At 41.2% G+C, this 21,484-nt stretch overlaps 1 protein-coding gene and 1 non-coding gene across 6 annotated transcripts in view; one reads left to right on the top strand and one right to left on the bottom strand.

Moving 5' to 3' along the window:
- CCDC15 (coiled-coil domain containing 15) overlaps positions 1 to 21,484 on the top strand; it is a 100,539-nt gene that overhangs the window by 68,582 nt on the left and 10,473 nt on the right. For 2 of the 5 annotated variants that reach the window (XM_047823394.1, XM_047823393.1), the window contains exons 14-16: positions 12,920 to 13,096; positions 13,301 to 13,449; positions 14,688 to 14,828. In XM_047823394.1, the coding sequence (XP_047679350.1) occupies positions 12,920 to 13,096; positions 13,301 to 13,449; positions 14,688 to 14,809 (448 nt within the window). In that variant the 3' untranslated portion in view covers positions 14,810 to 14,828. Of the gene's footprint in view, positions 1 to 9,378; positions 9,493 to 12,919; positions 13,097 to 13,300; positions 13,450 to 14,687; positions 15,450 to 21,484 lie in introns of those variants that run through there. The other 3 variants (XM_047823392.1, XM_047823395.1, XR_007144832.1) reach the window with 2 other exon arrangements.
- On the bottom strand, positions 2,252 to 2,336 carry TRNAQ-UUG (transfer RNA glutamine (anticodon UUG)). The gene has a single exon. It is a non-coding gene; the product is annotated as a tRNA-Gln (tRNA).

Consider the following 21,484-nt stretch of genomic DNA (forward strand, 5'->3'; position numbering starts at 1 on the left):
AGCTCTGACCTTTCATGTCACCTTTGCCCCCGGCTCACTGCACATGGTTTTGTTTTTCAAGCAGTGCTCATTGTGAGAGGTAAAAGAATAGGTAAAAGGAAGTCAGTAATTGCAGAATTAAACCAGGCTCAAATGCTACGGCCTCCAAAGCCCACACCTCAGGAGTCACTCCCACTTCTCTGCATTCTGGCAGTGACCCTAATGTGTCTCCTGACCCCCAAAGGACTCACTTAGTGACAAAGAACTCAAGTCATGGGACAAGAGCCTCTGGGGTATCACCATTTCCAGTATAATGTCAGAAGACGGCCAACAAAAGTCCTTCGCTCACATGGTCATGTTTTCAAACCTCTGACTGCTTCTCAACTTTCCCTGGCCTCCTATTGGGCTAATATTTGGGAGCTGAAACAATAGCTTTACTGAAGCAATGGTGGGCAGTTCCTGGAAAGTCATGTGAATGTCTGAATTGAACCAATTTGTCAAAGACCATTTTCTGTTCATTCCTCACCTTCCTCACATCCCATGGTGAGGTAGAGTCCCCAGAGCACGATAATCCTTTCCTGAGATACAATGTAGAGGCTCCTAAGAAAATGAACAAAAGAGAGGCTAATTTTGGCTCTTCTGGGACTAAAGAAAAGAAAAACAGACAGGCAGGTCAGGTCCAGCTCAAGGAGGCCAGGGTAGGCCTTGTTTTGTAGTGCCAGGGTATCTGCTCAGATCACCAGGGGATTTGGAGAACAATGCAAGGGGGTGGAGGGGGGGGGGGGTGGAATGGAAACAGAGCCTTGGCCCTCCCTGGCTGTAGTGACCAAAGCCTTATCCAGGCTCTGGAGAGTTCACTAAAATGACTGTCTGTGGCTTCAGACTTGAATTTTGTTTTAATGGTAAACTCCTTACCACTCCTTCCCATCTAAATTATGAATGAATTAAGATTCAGGAATTTCCTACAGACCCAGCAGTGGCTCAGGCTCTGCAGGGCTCTGTGAAGCCCTGAAAGTTGTAGGCTAATGTTGGTATGCAGCAGCACTTTTTTCTGGGGTGAGGTCCTTGGCTTTCCTCGGATTCCCAAAGGCATCTGCCGTCCAAAACCGTGCACCTCCAGGAGGAGAGTGTATCTCCCTCCTCTAGTCCCCGCCAGGCACAGCTTCTGCCCTTTATGGCAGTGCTGGTCGGGTTTCAGTGTGCAGTAGCTTTAGCTGGGTATGATGGTAAAATACAGATTCTGATTCAGTAGGTCTGGGTGGGGCTCATAAGTCTGCATTTCTAACAAACTCAAGGTGATAAGCAGCTCAAGCTGCTGTTCCCAGGATTACACTCTCAAGTGGCAAATCTTGATGGCAAGCAATGATTCTCTCACCCCAAGCCTGGATCACGGCCATAGGCTCTTACATAGTCTCTAGTTCACTGTGCCCGTGGCCACTGGAGTGATCTCAGTGCACAATTCTGATCTTGTTCTTCCCCCACCTTTGCCCTTCTGTGGCCTCCCTCCCCAGCCTCTTTGTTCAGTAAAGTCACCTCAGAATCCATAAGCAAAACATTACATGATTTGTCTTCATCCTGTCTTTTCCCCCGGTGTGCCGCTCTATGAGCAATTAGTTCCGTTCATGCAGGACTACGGAAGATCAAGGACTGAGGGCAGGGGGCTGCGAATCAGATCAGTGTCTGAGCCCTGTTCCTGCCACTTACTAGCTTTGTGACCATCTGAAATCCAGTTTTTTCATACGCAGAATGGGAATGAAAATACCTACCTCATGGGAGTATCATGAGGAGCAAATGAGACATTGTATGTAAAGCATTCAGCACGGTACCCACTCATAGCCACTGCTCAGTAAGCAGTAGCTGTTGTGACTTAATCATAATATGCCCTAGAATTTCCGTTTGTCACATGATTTCCTGGTTGGATTGTTCTCCCAGTTCCCCTTTTCGGCCTGCATCAGATGCCACCCCCTCCTCAAATCCTTCCTGATCCCCCTTCCTCAGTCACCATGCAGTCTTTGACCTCCCTTGTAACATTGCGGGTGATTTCTTTCTATACTCTGCCTACAATGCCCAGCATAGTTTGGGGGCATGTATTAATAACTGTCACTAAAAAGTTTTATGAAACTGGGTTGTGTTCTTATTTATTTATTTTTTTTTTAATTTTTTTAATGTTTGTTTATTTTTGAGAGAGAGACAGAGCATGAGCCGGGGAGGGGCAGAGAGAGAAGGAGACACAGATCCAAAGCAGGCTTCAGGCTCCAAGCTGTCGGCACAGAGCCCGACGCGGGGCTCGAACCCACGAGACATGAGATCATGACCTGAGCCAAAGTCAGATGCTCAACCGACTGAGCCACCCAGGCACCCCTATGTTCTTATTTCTTTTTGTCGTGTATGTATTGTACATACTTGTAATCCCTACTTCTTAACCACGATGGATATATATGTATTCTCCTTGGAGAGATTTGTTTGGTTATTTCTTTTTCACTTCCAACTAATTTAATCCTCCGTAATATCTATAAATTCTGCCCTGACAAGTTGCAGATCTCAAGAGGGTATGAGATTAGCATGGGCATTACCTTATATTGAAGTCACTTCACTCCACAAATGTTTTTATGGGCATCTTCCATGGACCAGACACAATAAATGACAGTAGCGAAGATCATCACATTTGCTCGGCAGCAATACAGTGTGTAGCTTTCCTTATGGAGGCTCTGGCTCCAGGACAGCTTCTGCCATCCAGGAGAGGACAGGGTCTGTGCTGAGGCCTCCCTCTGTAAGCCCCATTGTGTGCCCTCAGGGAACCCATAAATACCAGGGATGTTCTGCTGTAGACCCAGACAAGGATCCCTTGAAGCTATTTCCCAACTCTGAAGTGGTTTGGGCAAAATATTCTACTTCTCTGAAAAATCAGTCCTTTTGAGTATTTGTACTTTTATCCCAGCCTCAATTCCCTAATAATGAAGGCCCTCACCCAAGTAGACTCTAGGGCGTACAAAGATTTTTCTCATACGTCAGTGAGACTGGTCTTTGTCACAGCCCTCGGAGGTAGAGTGGGGTTCTAGATCCCTATTTTTAAGTTGAGGTGGCAAAAGCTCAGAGGAAGTAAGGAATAGACCAAGGTCTTGTGGCAAGCAAATCCAACACTCGAAACCTGAATGCAGACCTGCCGACTGCAGGTCTAGCGATTCTTTCTGTTGTGACTGAATCTTGGGTCTCTTAGCCAGGAAAAGATGAAGCAGGATAGCAAAACCACCCCTCTGCTACGTACTTTCAGTGCATTTCCTGAAGCTGGGAGGGCACCAGTGAGGGGACAGCTGGGGGAGATGTGGAGCTGGAGGGAGGGTGGCCCTTCTACCATGTCAGCAGGAGAGGAAGCTTGAACATAGAAGATCCCTGGCCTTCCTCCTTGACTCTGACCTCACGGACTGCAGTGGGCCTCGCAGAACTTTCTGGTCTGTTGGGAAAGGAAATGGCCTCCACCATGTGGGCCTAGGCAGGGAGGCAGCCAACAGGCATCCCCCTCAGAAGACAGGTGAGCTGAAGTGGGCGGATTTTCTTGTCATATGTGACTTTCTGTGGCTGCTTCCCATCAATTTTCCCTTTTAGCAAAGCTAAAATTTAAATTAGGCATCTTGTGTCCAGCTTGATAGTAGCACCCGTGATTCATGAGATTGCCAAGGGGAAAGGTGACTCTCAGAAAGTCAGTGTGTGATCCAACTGCCCTCCCACTCTGGAGGTGTCTCTCCATTGCTACCTTCAGGATGCGGGATAATTTTCATTGAGACAATCCACGAGTTTCCATAGGTGGGGGAGATAGAGATTCCAGAAGTCACTTCTAGGTACTTTTCAGGGATTGGGGTTCACAAGCTTTAAGGTCCACTTCCAGCCCAGCTTCTAACTAATAAGAGTGTTTGGGCCAGTGCCTGGACCTGAGCCTCTCTGCTGAGAGCTGTAAATCATGATGGGTTAAGTGATTTCAGCTTTGATGCACATCTGTATCACCCAGGGAGCTTTTTAAACTATACCTAAGCGGGGGCCCTGCCCTCAGATCTTTATTCAGTTGGTCTGGGTGAGGCAGGGGACTGATATTTTTTACGAGGTCCCCCAGGTGATCAATAAAGGTGAAGAAACGGGATGGGTTAAACTCTGAGCTCTTCTGGAGACCTGTGGGGGAGAACTCATGTCCATCTGGTCCACATTCCACAGTTCACCATGTGGCCGTTCCAGCCTTTAAACTCAAGGCCATGAAAGACCAGAAAGCACTGTACAGAGGGCCACTGGCCAAGTCCCTTATTTTAAAGTGGCAGGGGAGAATGCTCCTAGGGAGCAGTGTGTTCCAGGCACACAGGAAGGCAGGGCAAGCAGTTTGTCCAGGCATTTGGCCCCCAAGTCTGTGGTCCTGTCTTAATGCCACACAGCTCTGAAGGAAGCCCAGGAAATTGCTGGAGAGCAAGGTAACACTTTTGCCCTGTTTCCCCAGTAAGCCTTTCACCTAGTGGTGCTTTGGAGTCTGGTGAATACTTACTCATTCCTTCTGCACTGAACTACATATCCAAACTCCAGAGAAGCAGATTATTCTTATCCACAGATGAAGAAACTACAGGTGGAAAGATTGAGACTTGCCCTGGTCACACAGCACGATAATAACAAAGGCTGTGTAATGGAAACAGAAGCCCTTGTTTTTCCTGGAGGAAAATCCCTTCCTTTTCACCTTGACTTAGCTGTTCAGAAGCAGCAGGTCTCCGAGTTAGCAAGCTCTGCTGAGAAGTGGGGCAGTCCTGTTGAGGTGCTTCTGCCCCAGAAGAAGAGAGAGCACCTTCTAGGTGAAGCTTCTCTAGCGGGGCCACTGTGCTTCTGGCACCTCAGTATCTCTCACATGTTTACCCTTTCCCTTTCCCGTCCTGTCCACTGGTTTTCCCTGCCCTTCTATTCAGGACTAGCTGTCTAGGCTGTTCTAAGCCACATCATTCCACCTGGAAAGGCAAAAGGGCAGGAAAGCTCCCACCAGGGCATGTAGGAGGTGGTGAGGAGGAAGAATGTTAGGCCTTCCGTTCTCCTGTGGGTCAGCAAAATAGCTGGAGAGGTAGGTGCTCCAGCATGAAACCATAGTGGAAACTCCTGCTGGCTCCTGCAAAGTTTTACGTGTCACCACACATCCATATTTATGGCTCCTTACAAAGAATGAAAAGACTATTTTCATGCAAATCTACTATGTTAATGTAGATTTCTTTCTAGCTTTGCTCAATGGAGAATCATTTCTGAGGTCCTGCTGTTGTTTCACTCCCCCTTCCCACTCAGCTCTAAATTCATTAGCAGCCACAGAAAATGTGCTTCCAGAAAATGTGCATCCCATAGACATGTGTCAAGCAGAGAGTTTGTCCAGCCCAGCAAAGCGGCTTTGTGTGGCTTTGGTTTGAAGGTCCCAGCTGATGCTTCCCTTTTGGGAAATTACAAACTCTCCACCTATGGAAGGTTAATGGATTGGGCTAATGAAAAATCTGTTAGAGCAAGCACAGCATCTATAGACCCCATGGCTAGAATAGCCAAGACAGTAGACCAGCTCAGTTAGGCTTGGGCCTCTGCCAGCTGCCTGACCTTCAGCATTCTATCAGTACTGCTCTGGTCTGGCTTTAACTGACCTCTGTCATGCCAGGTGTGGCCACCAGCCTCCAAGCTGGCCCCTAGTGACCCAGTTCTCTTGGTATTCACCCCTTACACAATGAAGAGGGCTGGTCCTGTGACCCATAGGATATTGTAGACTGCTGGTGTGTGGCTCCCCAGGTGAGATCATTAACAAAATTGCAGCTTCCACGTTGGGCCCTTTGAATTGCTCACTCTGGGAAGTGAGACCTCCTGTTGTGAGGACATCCAGGCAACACTGTGGAGATCATGTCAGGAGGAACCAACTTCCAACATGAACTTGCCAGGCACATGAATGAGTCATGTCCGGAAATGGATCTTCCAGTGTCAGTTAAGCCTTTAGATGTTTCTAGCTCCTCAGCATTTGAGTCTGAGCTGAGGCCCCAGATATCATAGAACAGAGATAAGCTGTCCCCACTGTGACTTGTCTACATTCATGACTCACAAAAATAATGGGATAAGTCTTTATTGTTGTTTTCTGCCATTAAGTTGTAGGGGTGATTTGTAATGCAGTAATAGATGACTCCAGCCTAATTGTGTATGGATATGAGCCATTATAAAATTGTATCTGCAAAATGAATCCCACTTTATAAAGCAATCGTTCAAAGGTGGATTCTTCTATACCTACACTCTAAATTGTATTCATGTAGTCAAGTATTCATAATAGAGGTGGGTTCTCCACCTACAAATACCAAGAAAGGCTCAAATACACCTTGCTGATGGAGGGGAAATGCAAAGTCCCCTAAAAGAGCCCTCACTTGAAGAAGCAGTCAACACGCTTAACTCCTCTCACCAAACCTGTCTTTAGCCCCTGGGAATCTGACTTTAGTTTCTACCACTTGTTTGGAATCATCTTCTCTCCAGTCATCAGGAGCCTCCTCATCTATAACTCCAGGAGTCTAAGTTCTGATTCTCCTGTAACTTCTTGATAGATCTCCTCTTTGATTTTCTTGATACCTTTGTTCCTCAGTGGTCCACCTACTGCTTCCTCTATTTTACTGGCAAATCTTCCCCTGAAGCCCCTTTTCATTCTGGCCTTCTCTCAAGAATTCTTCCAGACTGAAGAGAAATGGACTGCTTCGTGAAGGAGTGAGCTTCCTGTCCCTGTAGGCTTTAGTAGATACAGGGTGACCATCTAGCAGGGATGTTCTGAGAGGGATTCTAGAAGTGGTCTCTGAACCACTAATCAGCAATATAAATTCTGTAATTTTTGAAAGGCTTAGGTACCAAGATACCTTTAAGAATATTGAAGGGACGCCCGGTGGCTTCAGTTGGTTAAGCATCCAACATTGGCTCAGGTCGTGATCTCGTGGCTTGTGAGCCTGGAGCCTGCTTCAGATTTCGTGTCTGCCTCTCTCTCTGCCCCTCCCCTGCTCATGTTCTGCCTTTCTCCCAAAAATAAATAAACGTTAAAAATAAAAAGAATATTGGAACCAGGACAGTTATAATCCCAGAATTCAAACTCATTATAGAGAGTTGGAGCTGGTTACGTTCTTTGAAATAATCCACATGGTCTCATTCACTAAAATTTCAACTCTCTCTGTAGACTCCCATTGTTTTCTCATGACTAGAACTATTTTCCAAAAACTAGTCCCAAGTTCCCTCCAGGAACCTGTACATCTACCCCTGGGTGTAGCCCATGCCTTTCAAACTCAGGCTGGGTAAGTCAGATGCACTGTCTTCTTCTCCAAATCTATTTGTCCTCTTCACTTATCTCAAGCACACTATCCTCTGGTTGAGTCATCTTCTCTCTCTTTCCCCTGTCCTCCAAATCTATATTTTATCAGTTGCTAAGACTTATTCATTCTTTCTCCTTAATGTCCTTCTCATTCTTTCCCTCTGTATTAGTTAGGGTTCTCCAGAGAAACAGAACCAAAAATGTGTGTGTGTGTGTGTGTGTGTGTGTGTGTGTGTGTGTGGTATACATATGATTTATTGTAAGGATTTGGCTCACATTATTACTGAGACTGACAAGTCCCAAGATCTGCAAGCTGGAGATGCAAGAGAATCAATGGTTTAGTTGTAGTCAGAACCAGGATTGCTGATGATATAGTTGCCATTCAAAGGCTGGCAGGCTTGGGGTGCCTGGCTGACTCAGTTGGTAGAGCATGCAGCTCTTGATCTCAGGGTCGTGAGTTCGAGCCCCACGATGGGTGTAGAGATTACTTTAAATAATAAACTTAAAACACACACACACAAAGCTGGTAGGCTCAATATCCAGGAAAAGCCAGTATTTCAGTTTTAGTGTAAAGGCAGGATGTGACTAATGTCTTAGCTCAAAGCATCCAGGGTCAGGAGGAGTTCCCTCTTACTATTGGGAGGGTCAGCCTTTTTTGTTCTATTTAGTCCTTCAACTGATTGGACAAGGCCCACCTACATTAGAGAAGGCAGTCTGTTTTATGTAGTCTACTGATTTATTTTTTTTTCAACGTTTTTTTTTTTTTTTTTTTTTTTTGGACAGAGAGAGACAGAGCATGAACGGGGGAGGGGCAGAGAGAGAGGGAGACACAGAATCGGAAACAGGCTCCAGGCTCCGAGCCATCAGCCCAGAGCCTGACGCGGGGCTCGAACTCACGGACCGCGAGATCGTGACCTGGCTGAAGTCGGACGCTTAACCGACTGCGCCACCCAGGCGCCCCATGTAGTCTACTGATTTAAATGTTAATCTCATCCAAAAACATCTTCACAGAGGTCCCCTGAATAATGTGCACCCCATGGTCTGTGAAATCAAGTTGATGCATAAAATTAACCATCAGACCCTGCTACCCATCCCCATAGCCTCTGCCCTGATTTGGGCCTATATTAATTTGCTACCCCTGCCAGCACTCTTAGTTTCTCAAACTATAACTAGACTCAAGTCCCAGCAGTCCCCAAGTAAGATACAAAGTATGACCTATGAGGAGATACATTACACTCCAAAAAGAATTTATATGTATAGAAATCTAGAGAATACATGTAGAATAGGTCATAAAAGGATAGGATCATAGTGGATGGAATATCAAGTTGGATCAGGCAGAATTTATTGGTCTGTGCCCACTCAGCAGAGACTCCAAATTCAGTCTTTTAGATTGAGGGGTTAGAAGAGTCTTTAATATGTTGGTTAGTTGACTAAACCATGGACCCAAAGGTGGCCTATACGAAATGAAGTTAAATGCCAGAACCTCTTTGGCATATTGTAGAGGAAAGTACCCGAAAGCTTAGAGAGATTGGTACGTTAGAATGAACTTACCATGTAAGACCTGTTCACCAGCTCTGGGAGGGTCAAGAGGACACACCTTTCACCACCACTGTGAAAAACTTGTGAGGGGAGCCTCAGCATTCTTGAAGAGTTCTGTAGTCACCCTTCTCTGTAGGTCAAACATTACAGTAGGAACTGCAACCATCAAATTGGGATTCCTGATGCAATGAGGATAATGGGACTCTGGAATGGCAGGTACTTAATCAACAAGCAAAGAGGGATGTGGTTACTGTAATTGGATAACTGAGCCAAAGCAATAATCACAATAGTCTGACTCATAGAGACCTATGGCATTTGGATAATAGATCATGGTTCCTTTGTGGAAGACTGAGAGAAAGATTAACAGTATAAAATTCTGGCATTGTAGCAGGGTCCTTCCTCAAGGAAACCTGGACTCCACTTCAAGAGGTTCTTGGTCTATAAATTGGCTCAAGTCTGAGAATCGATTGAAGGGCCATTATGACTCTGTTTTGGTCATCTAAGATATATTACTGTTCACTCAACCTAAACTCTTATGCTTATAGAGGCAGGAATCCATGCTGATCCATGGGCTGTGCTCAGTTATTTGGCTGGATGGTCTCAGGGGACTTGAAAGGAACATTATTGGAAAGTTGGTGACAAGGAGATCTGGGGAAGAGGTAAATGTATAGTTCTCTCCAGGCAAAAGATATGAAAATATTTATCTTCCATGTTAATGCTCACCGAAGGGTAACCTCACCATTTAGTCAGTCAGTCAGTCAGTCAGTCAGTCAGTCAGTCAGTTGTCAGTCAATAATTCACTCACTCACTCATCACCAAGGCATGATCCCATAACCATACGACCTTTGAACAAAATGGGAGTTAGGGGCAGCAACATGCTACACTGTCAAAAACCCACATGTAACTTTTGACTCTCCCAAAACTTAACTACTAGTAGCTTATTGTTGCCTGAAAGCCTTCACAATAACATAAACGGTTAACACATATTTTATATGGTATATATATCTAAAGTAGAGAAAAGAAAATGTTATTAAGGAAATCATAAGAAATAAAAAATACATTTACAGTACTGTACTGTAAAAAAAATCCATATCAAAGTGGACCCATGCAGTTGAAACTAGTGTTGTTCAAGGCCAACTGGGCATATTCTTTGTGTCTGTTCAGGTCTTTGGCACATTTTTAAATCAGGTTTGTTTTCTTACTGTTGAGTTTTAAGAGTTCTTTGTATATTTTGGTTCATGGTCTTTTATCAGATATCTTTTGCAAATATTTTCTCCCAGCCTGTGGCTTGACTTCTCATTCTTTTGACAGTGCCTTTTGCAGAGCAGAAGTTTCTGACTTTAATGGAGCCAGCTTATCAGTTATTTCTTTAATGGATCGTGTCTTTGGTATTGTATCTGAAAAATCATTACCATATCCAAGATCATATAGATTTTCTCCTAAGTTATCTTCTAGGAGCTTTGTAGTCCTGTGTTTTATATTTAATTCTATGAGTTAATTTTGTGACGAGTGTAAGTTCTACGTCTAGATTGAGTTTTTGCATATGGATATTCAGTTGTTCCCACACCATTTGTTGAAGAGACTGTCTTTGTGCCATTGCATTGCTTTGCTTCTTTGTCAGATATCAAGTGACTCTATTTAGATGGGTCTATTTCTGGGCTCTGTGTTGTGTCGATTGTTCTAATTGTTCTTCTACCAATACCACACTGTCTTGATTACTGTACCTTTATAATAAGTCTTGAAGTTGAATAGTGTCTGTCTTCCAACTTTGTTTTTCTCCTTTGATATTATGTTGGCTATTCTGGGAATTTTGCCTTTTCCATATAAAGTTTAGAATCAGTTTGTCAATATCTATAAAATAACTTGCTGGGAATTTTATTGGGATTTCATTGAATCTATAGATCAGGTTGGGAAGAACATAGACTGTCATGTCATCTGGAAACAAAGATGTTTTATTTTCCTTCCCAATCTCTATATCTTTTATTTCCCTTTCTTGTCTTATTGCATTAGCTAAGACTTTTAGTACCATGTTGAAAAGGAGTGGTGAGAGGAGACAGTCTTGCTTTGTTCCTGATCCTCGTGGGTAAGTGTTTAGTTTCTCACCATTGAGTATGATGTTAGCTGTAGGTTTTTTTGGTAGAGTCTTTATCAAGATTAGGATGTTCCTTTTATTTCTAGTTTACCAAGAGTATCATCATAAATGGTGTTGGATTTTGTCAAAGGCTTTTTCTGCATTTATTTATAGGGTCATGTGATTTTTCTTATTTAGTCTTTTGATGTGATACATGACATTAATTGATTTTTTTTCATGTCGAACCAGCCTTGCATTCCTGGGATAAATCACACTTGGTCTTGGCATCTAATTCTTTTTATACGTTGTTAGTTTTGATGTGCTAACAGTTTTGAAGATTTTTGTCTCTGTGATCATGAAAAATATTGGTCTTTAGTTGTCTTTTCCTGTAATATCTTTGTCTGGTTTTGGTATTAGGGTAATGCTGGCATCATAGGATGAGTTAAGAAATATTTTTTTCTGCTTCTGTTCTCTGAAAGAGGTTGTAGAGAATTGGTATAATTTCTTCTGTGATTGGTGAACCCATGTGGGCTTGGTGTTTTTGGTTTTGAAATGTTATTAATTATTGATTCCATTAGATCTAGGCTTGTTCTCCAGTGCATTTTTCATCTCAGAAATTGTAGTTTTCATCTTGAGAAGTTTGATTTGTCCTTTTTTATATCCTAACTTTTGAACATATAAAATATAGTCACAATAACTAACGTTTTTCTGGCTAATTCTAATAACTCAGTGCTAAGTTGGTTTTAATTGGTTATTCTCTTAATTATGAGTATATTTAGGAAAACATAAGCTTCTTTTAAAACATAAACATGCTTCTTTGCATGCCAGGTAATCTTTAATTAGGTGTCAAACATTGTAAATTTTGCCTTGTTGGTTGCTGAATATCTTTGTATTCATATACATTTTTCTGAGCTTTGTTCTGGGATGTAGTTAAATTACTTTAGAGCTTTGCTTTTATAATTTATTAGATTGTGTCTGGATCAGTGCTCAGTTTGGGACTAATCGTTATTCCCCACTGTGGAGGTAAGATCTTCCTGAAAACTCTACCCAGTGCCCTGTGCATTATGAGTTTTTCATGTCTGAGTGGCAGGAACAGGCACTGTTCCCAGCTCTGTGTGAGCACAAGGCACTCTCCCTTGTTAGTCATTCTGATGATTCTGTCCCTAACCTCAGGTTCTCTCTTCCAACATGTGCACAGTACTCTGCTGTGTATTAGAAGGAGACCTTTGTAGATCTCTGGGTTTTCTCCTCTCTGGTATTCTGTCTTACGAACTCTAGTTGCCTTTGTGTCCCTGGACTGTGAGCTGTATCTTCTCAACTCAGTCCACCAGGCTCTACCTCAACACTCCCACCCCTGTGCCACTGCCTGGCGACTTTGAAGGCTTGGGCAGTTAAAGGGCTCACTTCATTTGTTTGCCATTTGTCAAGAATCACTGTTTCTCAGTGCCTGATGTTGAGAGCCATAAAAGTCATTGTTTTTGGATTTTGTCTGGTTGATTGTTTGGTTTATTTATCTATCTATTTATTTGGCTGTTTAAGGAAAGAATGCTTTTGTAATTGGATTCTTACAGAAAAACTTTTTTTTTTAAGTTTATTTATTTTGAGAGAGAAGAGTGAGGGAGGGGCCTAGAGGGAGGGAGGGAGCGAGAGAATCCCAAGCAGGGTCCTCACTGTCAGTGCAGAGCCGAGTGTGGGTCTTGAATTCACAAACCTGTGAGATCATGACCTGAGCTGAAATCAAGAAGCAGTGTCTTAACCGACTAAGCCACCCAGGCACCCCCAGAAACACTTTTTTATTTGTAACCAATGGTCATTGCCACTTGAGACGTTACATATTTATGTGAGCTATAAGATAAACTCAAATCAGCCAGCAGGAATTTTTGAGGCTATTCTAGGGGTGCTAAACTGATTTCCTGACTCCCTTGTTTCTGGGAATTCTTTGAATTATTTGGTTCTAGTAGCTAGTCCTAAATAATGATTTTATGAAATTCCTAACCATGTTATTTTATTCTCAGAATTAAAAAAAAGAAAGAGCAGCAACGTTACGCTGAGGAGCAGAGGATACTAAGAATGAACTTCCATGAAGAGCCATGTTCAGGAGAGAAGATGAGTGAGAAAATAGCCCAGCTACAGCTTGAGGAAGTAAAAGGAGCCAGAGAAAAACAACAACAGAGAGAGAAGGAATGCCAAAGGTATTTTGAAAAGTTCTGCATAAAGTCCTGGCTCTAGCGGAATAGCACTGTATTTCCTCCCGTGCTATTTCCCAGTACAAGAGGAAGAGTTGAGGCATGGAGATGTGAAATAATTTTACTAGTGAAAGCTGGTGAAATAAGGGCTCATGCTCATTCTCTTCCTAGTGGTTCACTTTGCCTGATCTTACTGTTATCTTTATATAGATATACGGAAGCTCTAAGAGCCCAGATCCAGGAGAAAATGCAGCTGTATAATATTACTTTACCTCCACTATGCTGTTGTGGTCCTGATTTTTGGGATGCGCATCCTGATACCTGTGCCAACAATTGTATTTTTTATAAAAACCCTAGAGGTAAGCTTCTTAAAGGAATGGTTGGGGCCTGGTGGCAATGAAACAAACAAACAAACAAACAAACAAACAATGTAGTGGTTGTAGTAGTTTAACATTCATTGGTTGTTTACTAGATATCAGTGACTGTTATAACTCCTTTACAAAGCAACTCTTGAGACAATAAAAATAATTATAGTGAGTTAAAATCCTTTTTGAGATCTGTTACCTTCTTGTCTCCATTTATGCTGAGGAAATATTTCCATTCCACTGTAGGGAGACTTGGATTCCAGGTCCTCCTGTGAATGAAGAAATGAGAGCTTGTGTTTTAGGGCCATCGAAGTTAGGCCTCTGTCCAGTTACATTCCCTACTGCCCAAATACTTTAATGTTATTTAACATAGACTTATTACCATCTGTATCCACATTAGACTGCCACTTCTGCCAGGTGACACTGAGGAAAATGAGGACCAGTATCAGCTCTATATTCAGGAATCCCAGCTAGAGAAAAACAGAGTCCTTATTATTGTCACCAATGTTTCTGTTTCCTGGCTGTCCTTAAATATATTTATTTATTACATAGGGTAGAGATTGTGTAGGCTTCATGTGCATACCAAAAATACCGCCAGTATTTGTATTCCCCCTGCCCTGTCTGTGTGATACAAGTTCCTAATCAATTCTGTGAGTTAAATTTTAAAAACACAAATCTTATCATGCCATTCCTCTATTTCTAAAACCTCTGGGGTTCACCATTACAGTACGAAATGCATGCCATATTTAGCATATTTTCTCTCTGGCCCCAGGTGACACTCCAGCCTTATCAGACTTGCTACTTCCAGTACACATCACTTTCTTTTATACCTTTTGTGCCATCTATTTTTCTGCCCCGAAGGCCGCCTTTCCTTTACTCTTATTAATCCTCCTAGACCATCTTAAATGTTACTACTTCTGGAAATCTTTTCCCTCTTCCCGGATGTGTTTTCATTCGTTCTGAAATTCATTATGTGACAACATTTTGTATATGCCTCTGGTTTGAAAGTACTACCCTGAAACTTAATTATCTCTGTGTCCATCCTCTTCATTATCTTTTCTGTCCTCACAGAGTGCTTGGCATGTGCTAAGTACTCGATAAATATGTATTCAATGAATAGGCAAAGTTAATACCTATGAGACTTAGTAGAGAAGCAGTACTAATGGGAAGGAAGTGGGGAGAGTAGTGGAGAATCTGACTGACTTCATCACCGTGCAAATCTTTATTTGCAGCATATACCCGGGCACTACATTCGGTCATCAACTCCTGTGATATCCCTGTGGGGAACTCAGCTCTTCGAGTCGCCATGCATAATTTGGTTTCTGCACACAGACGGACTTTGAAAAATGTGTAATGAGAATCTGAATCCAACTGTTAGTATTTCAGTCTTCATTTAAAACCAACCCTGAGAGATTATTTAGGAAAAACTGATAAAGTGTATAAGATATGTAATCTAGAAAGACTGTCCCACGTAACAACCGTCTCTATAATTAGATCATTACCATTGTTTCAGTCTGTGCTTGGGGCTGAAATTGAAAGCTGGCTTCCAAGCTTGTGTTTTTGCCATGAACTGTGCGGAGTCTCTTGTTTTTAAAAAATGATCAGTTAGACCAGTAAGGTTTTTTTACTTAGCTCTGCTCCGATCAGAAGAGATCATGAGAAATCATTGAGATTATCTCATTTATTGCCTTTTTAAAACTGTTTCTTTGAGTCTTGACAAAACTGGAAATGTCTAGATAAAACAGAAAAGATGATGAAATGGGTTTCTGAGCATCAGTGGCCATCTACATTCCTGTTAGCTGTTCTAGTTGTATATAGCGATTAGAGATGAGAAGAATCTGAATTTGATGCACATTTTGTTTTCCTCAAGATTTTTCTCTCCTGGCTTTTAAACTTATTGCCTCTTTCCCCATTCAGTGCCATTGGCCATAGTACTTTATAATTTTATAATTTTGTACTGTAAAAACAAGGTAAATAAACCCTCTGTCTTTTGAGCTTCTTCTATGTGAAATAATTGTGAGTGACATTTCAAAAAGTAAATCTGAAGTCAAAGTGAGTAAAGGTCCTGCCTTATTTCCCTATCTTTTAAAAATCTGAAGAATGGCATATCTACAGAGCAGATGAAGTAAAAATTTCTATAGTTAGTGTGAATTTGTTATTTCATCACTGATTTCCTGACACAAAATATGAAAAGGTTTAGTATTGAATTAAAGGTACTGAGAATTTCTTTTTCCAACTTTCTCTAATGATCAGTGTTGAAGAAGCACATAGGTTACATCTCAAAAAACGCCTAAACATCAAGCCAGGTCATCAAAAATAAGGGTCAAAATTACCTGTATGACAAGATTGACTGGTTATTTAACCAGATTAATAATCCAGTTCAGTCAAAATCTTTAAGTATTTGTATCCATGATTCAGCCTTTGAGAGTTGTATTTCTAACAGTTTTATTGAGATAAAATTCATATACTATGTGATTAACTCATTTGAAATGTGCAGTTCAGTGGTTTTTAGTATATTCTAGGATTGTGCAAGTGTCACCACTGTCAAATTTTAGAATAGTTTCGTCATTCTAAAGAGATGCCCCCATAATCCAACAATCCCACTACTGAGTATGTATCTGAAATAATTGGAAGCAGGATCTCGAACAGATATTTGCATACCCATGTTCATGGCAGTATTACTCACAGTGGCCAAGAAGTGGAAGCAACCCAAGAAGTGTCTGTCGACAGAAAAATGGATAAGCAAAATGTGGTCTATACATACAATGAATATTATTCAACCTTAAAAAGGAAAGAAGTACTACCACATGATATAATATGGATGAGCCCTACGAACATGCTGAGTGAAGTAAACCAGTCACAAAAAGCAAAATGCAGTATGATTCCACTTATATGAGGAACTTAGTCAAATTCATAAAGACAGAAACTAGAATAGTATTGCTGGGGTCTGGGGGGAGGAGGAAATGCAAAGTTGTTGAATGCGTAGGGTTTCGGTTTTACAATATGAAAAAGTATTGGAGATCTATTTTACAACAGTGTGAATCTACTTAACATGACTGAACACAGCGTGTACACGCTTAAAAACAATTACAATGGTAAACTTTAGATTATGTGCAGTTTTTTGTTTGTTTGTTTTTGTTTTTTTACCACAGTTAAAAATTTTAGGAAGGAAAATTCCATCCCATTAGCAGTCACTTCCCATTCCCTCCTCCCTCAGCCCTCAGCAATCACCAACCTGCTTTCTGTCTCTATAGATAGATTTATGTGTTCCGGACTTTTCATAAGAATGGAATCATACAATATATAATTTCTGTGTCTGGAGTCTTTGTTTAGTATAATTTCTTTTCTTTTCTTTTTTTTTTTTTTTTTGATGTTTCTTTATTTGTGAGAGACAGCAGGAGTGAGGGAGGGGCAGAGAGCGAGAGAGGGAGGCACAGAACCTGAAGAAGGCTCCAGGCTCTGAGCTGTCAGCACTGTCAGCACAGGGCTTGACGCGGGGCTCGAACTCACGAACCGTGAGATCATGACCTGAGCCAAAGTCAGACGCTCAACAGACAGAGCCACCCAGGCGCCCCATGTTTAGTATAATGTTTTTAAGATTTTTTCCATGTTTTAGCATGTATCAGTATAATACTTCATTGCATTTTGTTGCCCAGTAATATTCCACTCTATGGATACCACATTTTATTTTACGCATTCATCACTTGAACATTTCGGCTCTTTCTCCTAATTGGCTATTATGAATAACGCTGCTATGAACATTTGCTTACAGATTTTTCTGTGGACATATGTTTTCATTTCTCTTGGGTGTATACCTAGGAATGAATACGCTGGGTCACATGGTAGCTCTATGTTGAATGTTTTGAGGAATTGAAAACCGTTTTCCAAAGTGGCTATACCATTTTATATTTCTACCTATGGTGATAAGGGTTCAGATTTCTTCACATTTACCAACATGTGTCATTATCTGTCTCTGATTATAGCCATCCCACTGGGTGTGAAGTGGTATCTCACAGTGGTTTTAATTTGCATTTTCCTGGTGGCTAATAATGTTGAGCATCTCACGTGCTTATCAGCCATTTGTATATCTTCTTTGGAAAACTATCTTTTTAGATCCTTTGCCCATTTGTACTTGGGTTATTTATCTTTTGATTATTGAGTTATGAGTGTTAGTATATTCGCTATATAGGTCTCTTCTCAGACATATGATTAGTGAAGGTTTTCTCCCACTCTGGAGATTTTTTTTTTACTTTCTTGATGATTTTCTTTGCCACACAGAAGTTTTTAATTTTGATGAACTCAAATTCATCTAAACTTTTTCTTTTGTTTTTCTTTTGTTTCTTTAACCGATACCTAATCCAAGGTCACAAAGATTTATTCCTGTGTGTTCTAATAAGAGTTTTATCGTTTTAGTTCTTACATTTAGGTCTGTGATCTATTGTTTTTCTTTTTATAAGTTTATTTATTTTGATAGAGGGAGTGAGCAGGGGAGAGGCAGAGAGAGAGTTTCAAGCAGCCTCCACACTGTCAGCATGGAGCCCAATGGCAGGGCTTGGACTCAGAAACCATGAGATCGTGACTTGAGCTGAAACCAAGGGTTAGATGTTCAACCAACTGAGCCACCTAGGCGCCCCAGTCTGTGATCTATTTTGAGTTAATTTTTGTGCAGATGTTAGACCTGGGTCCAACTTCACTTTTTTGAACGAGGATATCCAGTTGTCCTAGCTCCATTTGTTCAAAAAAATTATCATTTGTGCTGTTGAATTGATATGACATTCTTGTCAAAAATTAGTGGACCATTAAGGTAGGGGTTTATTTCTGAACTGAGTTCTATTCCATTAATCTATATGTTTATCATTATACCAGTACAATCTGTCTTGATTAATGTAGCTTTCTAGTATGTTATGAAGTTGGGAAGTGGAAGTCTTCCAACTTTGTTCTTCTTTTTCAAGATTGGTTTGCTATTCTGAGTCGCTTGCATTTTTCATATGAATTTTAAGATTACCTCCTGCAAAAAAAGCTAGCTGAGATTTTTTTTAATAGGGATTGCATTGAATCTATAGGTCACTTTTGGAGCAATTACCTTGTGATTCATGAACACAAGATATCTTTACATTCATTTAAGTCTTTTTTAACTTCTTTCAACAATGTTCTGTAGTTTTTAGGGCATAAAATTTGTACTTACTTTGTTAAATTTATTCCAAAGTATCTTATTCTTTTTGATGCTATTTTCAATAGAATTATTTTCTTAATTTTATTTGCAGATTGTTCATTGCAAGTGTATAGTAATGTAATTGATTTTTTGTATATTATTCTTGTGTTCTGCAACCTTCCTGAACTCTTTTTCACTTTTAGTAGTTTTGGGGGGGTTTCTTGGGATTTTTAAATATATAAGATCTTCTCATTTGCAAACAGAGATAGTTTTGCTTTTTTCCTCTCTGATCTGGATGCCTTTTATTTCTTTTTCTTGCCTAATTGCCCTGGGTAGAACATCCAGTACCATGTTGAATAGGAATGACGAGTGGACATCCTTGTCTTGTTTCTAATCTTAGGGGGAAAACATTTGGTCTTTCATCATTATGTGTGATGTTTGCTGTGAGTTTTAATAAAAGCTTTTAATAAAGGGTCCCTGAATTCCCTTTATTAGTTTGAGGAAGTTACCTTTTGTTACTAGTTTGTTGAGTGTTTTTATCCTGAAAAAGTATTTAATTTTGTGAAATGTTTTTCTGCATCTATTAGGATTATTGTGTGTTTTTTGTCTTTTTTTTTTCTACTTAATAAAATGTATTACAATAATTGGTTTTCAGATGTCAGACCAACCTTTTACTTCTAGGATAAGTTGTATTAGTTCTTACCTATTTGGTCTTGTACTACAAGGTTTTTGCTTGTTCATTCTAGTTTCTTTTTTCTTTTTTTTTTTTTTTTAGTTTGGTTATCTGAGATAGGTGAATTGACGTGTCCAACACCAAGTTCACAGTGAAATGATAATGGGATTAAATCTTGCATAGGATTAAGCAACTTTCCAGTCTTCTTCCTCTAGGTTCAGTCTATGAACATAAATCTCCCCTGAGCAGGAATATGTTTTTGTGTTGTAATTTGGCCATATATAAACAGTGTTAATGATTTATTTCTGTGGGGTTAGAGAATGCTGGGATAGCTAGCAGCTACCAAGGAGGAAGCCTGAGTCTCATAACCCTTACTGATGATAGTGTGGCAAATCCTGTTTAAATTGGATGAATGTACTTTGAAAAGAAGCTTGGAATCTAAGAGTTTGCTAATTTATGTTTGTGAACTCATGGTTGGATGGACAAATTCTACAAGGTTTCTAAATGAGAAGGACCTATAAAAATGAAGAGACCTGGATGTAAGAAGTGAGCCTAAGTGAGATAGATTTTGATTTCTGGGAGGGGAGGGGGGGTATTAAGTTTGGACGCACTAATTCAAATAGGGTAGGTGGCAGACATTTCAAATAAACAACTGAGTAAGAATGAACTTTCTTAGATAATTATTTCTTTATTCTCCTCAAATTTCTTCTAGGTTTTCCCTCATACTTACCAGGTGGTGACAATGCTTCCTGTATCTCTGGAAAAACAAGCTGTCAAAGGGAGGTTCCCCAAGTTCCCACCATCCTACCTACCTACCTGCCTACCTACCTGTGTATCTTAGTTCTTAATATGGATAAACTTTTATTCTATCTTAGGCCTGCTCTGACTTGTGGCTAGATCGAGTTCCCTTCCACCTACTTAAGGAAACAATGCCTCAGCATTTCTCTGCCTTGTCTTCTGCATCATAATTTCCTCCTCACTCCTAGTCTTCCTAGCAGTATATAAAGCTGCTGTGATTTCTTCCGTCTTTAAAACCAACCAGAGAGAAGAAAACCTATCTTTCTTCGCCCTGCCTTCCCCATTACCTACCACCAGCCTTCTCTGCTTCTCTTTCTGACAAAACTCCTTGAGTTGTCTCTACCTCCTCCTCCTGTTCTCACATTCTCTCTTGAATGCATTCTAGCAAGACATTTGCCTTCATCTCTCCAATGAAGATGCTTTTTTCAGAGTCACCAATGACTTCCATATTGTTAAATCCAATGGTCATTCATTCTCATACTTCCTCTTGACCTTTCAACAGAATTAAACATTTTTTTTGAAGTTTCTTATCACCTGGCTTCTACAACACCAAAGCTTTTGATTTTTCTTTCAACTCAACTGGTTATTTCTTCTTCATTTCTTTTTGCTGTGTTTTCCTCATCTTTGAATATTAGGGTGTCACAGGGCTCAGTCCCTGGACTTCTTTTTTACCTACACTTACTCTTCTGGTGATCTCTTTTAGTCTGATGGTTTTTTAAAAAAGTTTTTTTAATGTTTATTTATTTTTGAGAGAGAGAGACCGAGCACGAGCAGGGGAAGGGCAGAGAGAGGGGACACAGAATCGGAAGCAGGCTCCAGGCTCTGAGCTGTCAGCACAGAGCCCAACAAGGGGCTCAAACCCACGAGCTGTGAGATCATGACCTGAGCCGAAGTTGGACGCTCAACCGACCGAGCCATCCAGGCACCCCTAGTCTGATGTTTTTTGTTTTTTGTTTTTTTTTTTTTAATTTTTTTTTTCAACGTTTATTTATTTTTGGGACAGAAAGAGACAGAGCATGAACGGGGGAGGGGCAGAGAGAGAGGGAGACACAGAATCGGAAACAGGCTCCAGGCTCCGAGCCATCAGCCCAGAGCCTGACGCGGGGCTCGAACTCACGGACCGCGAGATCGTGACCTGGCTGAAGTCGGACGCTTAACCGACTGCGCCACCCAGGCGCCCCTTGTTTTTTGTTTTTAATTTACATTTATTTATTTTTGATAGAGACAGAGCACAAGTGGGGGAGGGGCAGAGATAGAAGGAGACACAGAATCGGAAGCAGGCTCCAAGCTCTGAGCTGTCAGCACAGAGCCTGATGCAGGGCTCGAACTCACAAACCGCAAGATCATGACCCGAGCCGAAGTTGGACGCTTAACCAACCGAGCCACCCAGGCGCCCCTGATGGTTT

The sequence above is a fragment of the Prionailurus viverrinus genome, chromosome D1, assembly GCF_022837055.1.
Source record: "Prionailurus viverrinus isolate Anna chromosome D1, UM_Priviv_1.0, whole genome shotgun sequence".
In the NCBI taxonomy this organism is placed as follows: Eukaryota; Metazoa; Chordata; class Mammalia; order Carnivora; family Felidae; genus Prionailurus; species Prionailurus viverrinus.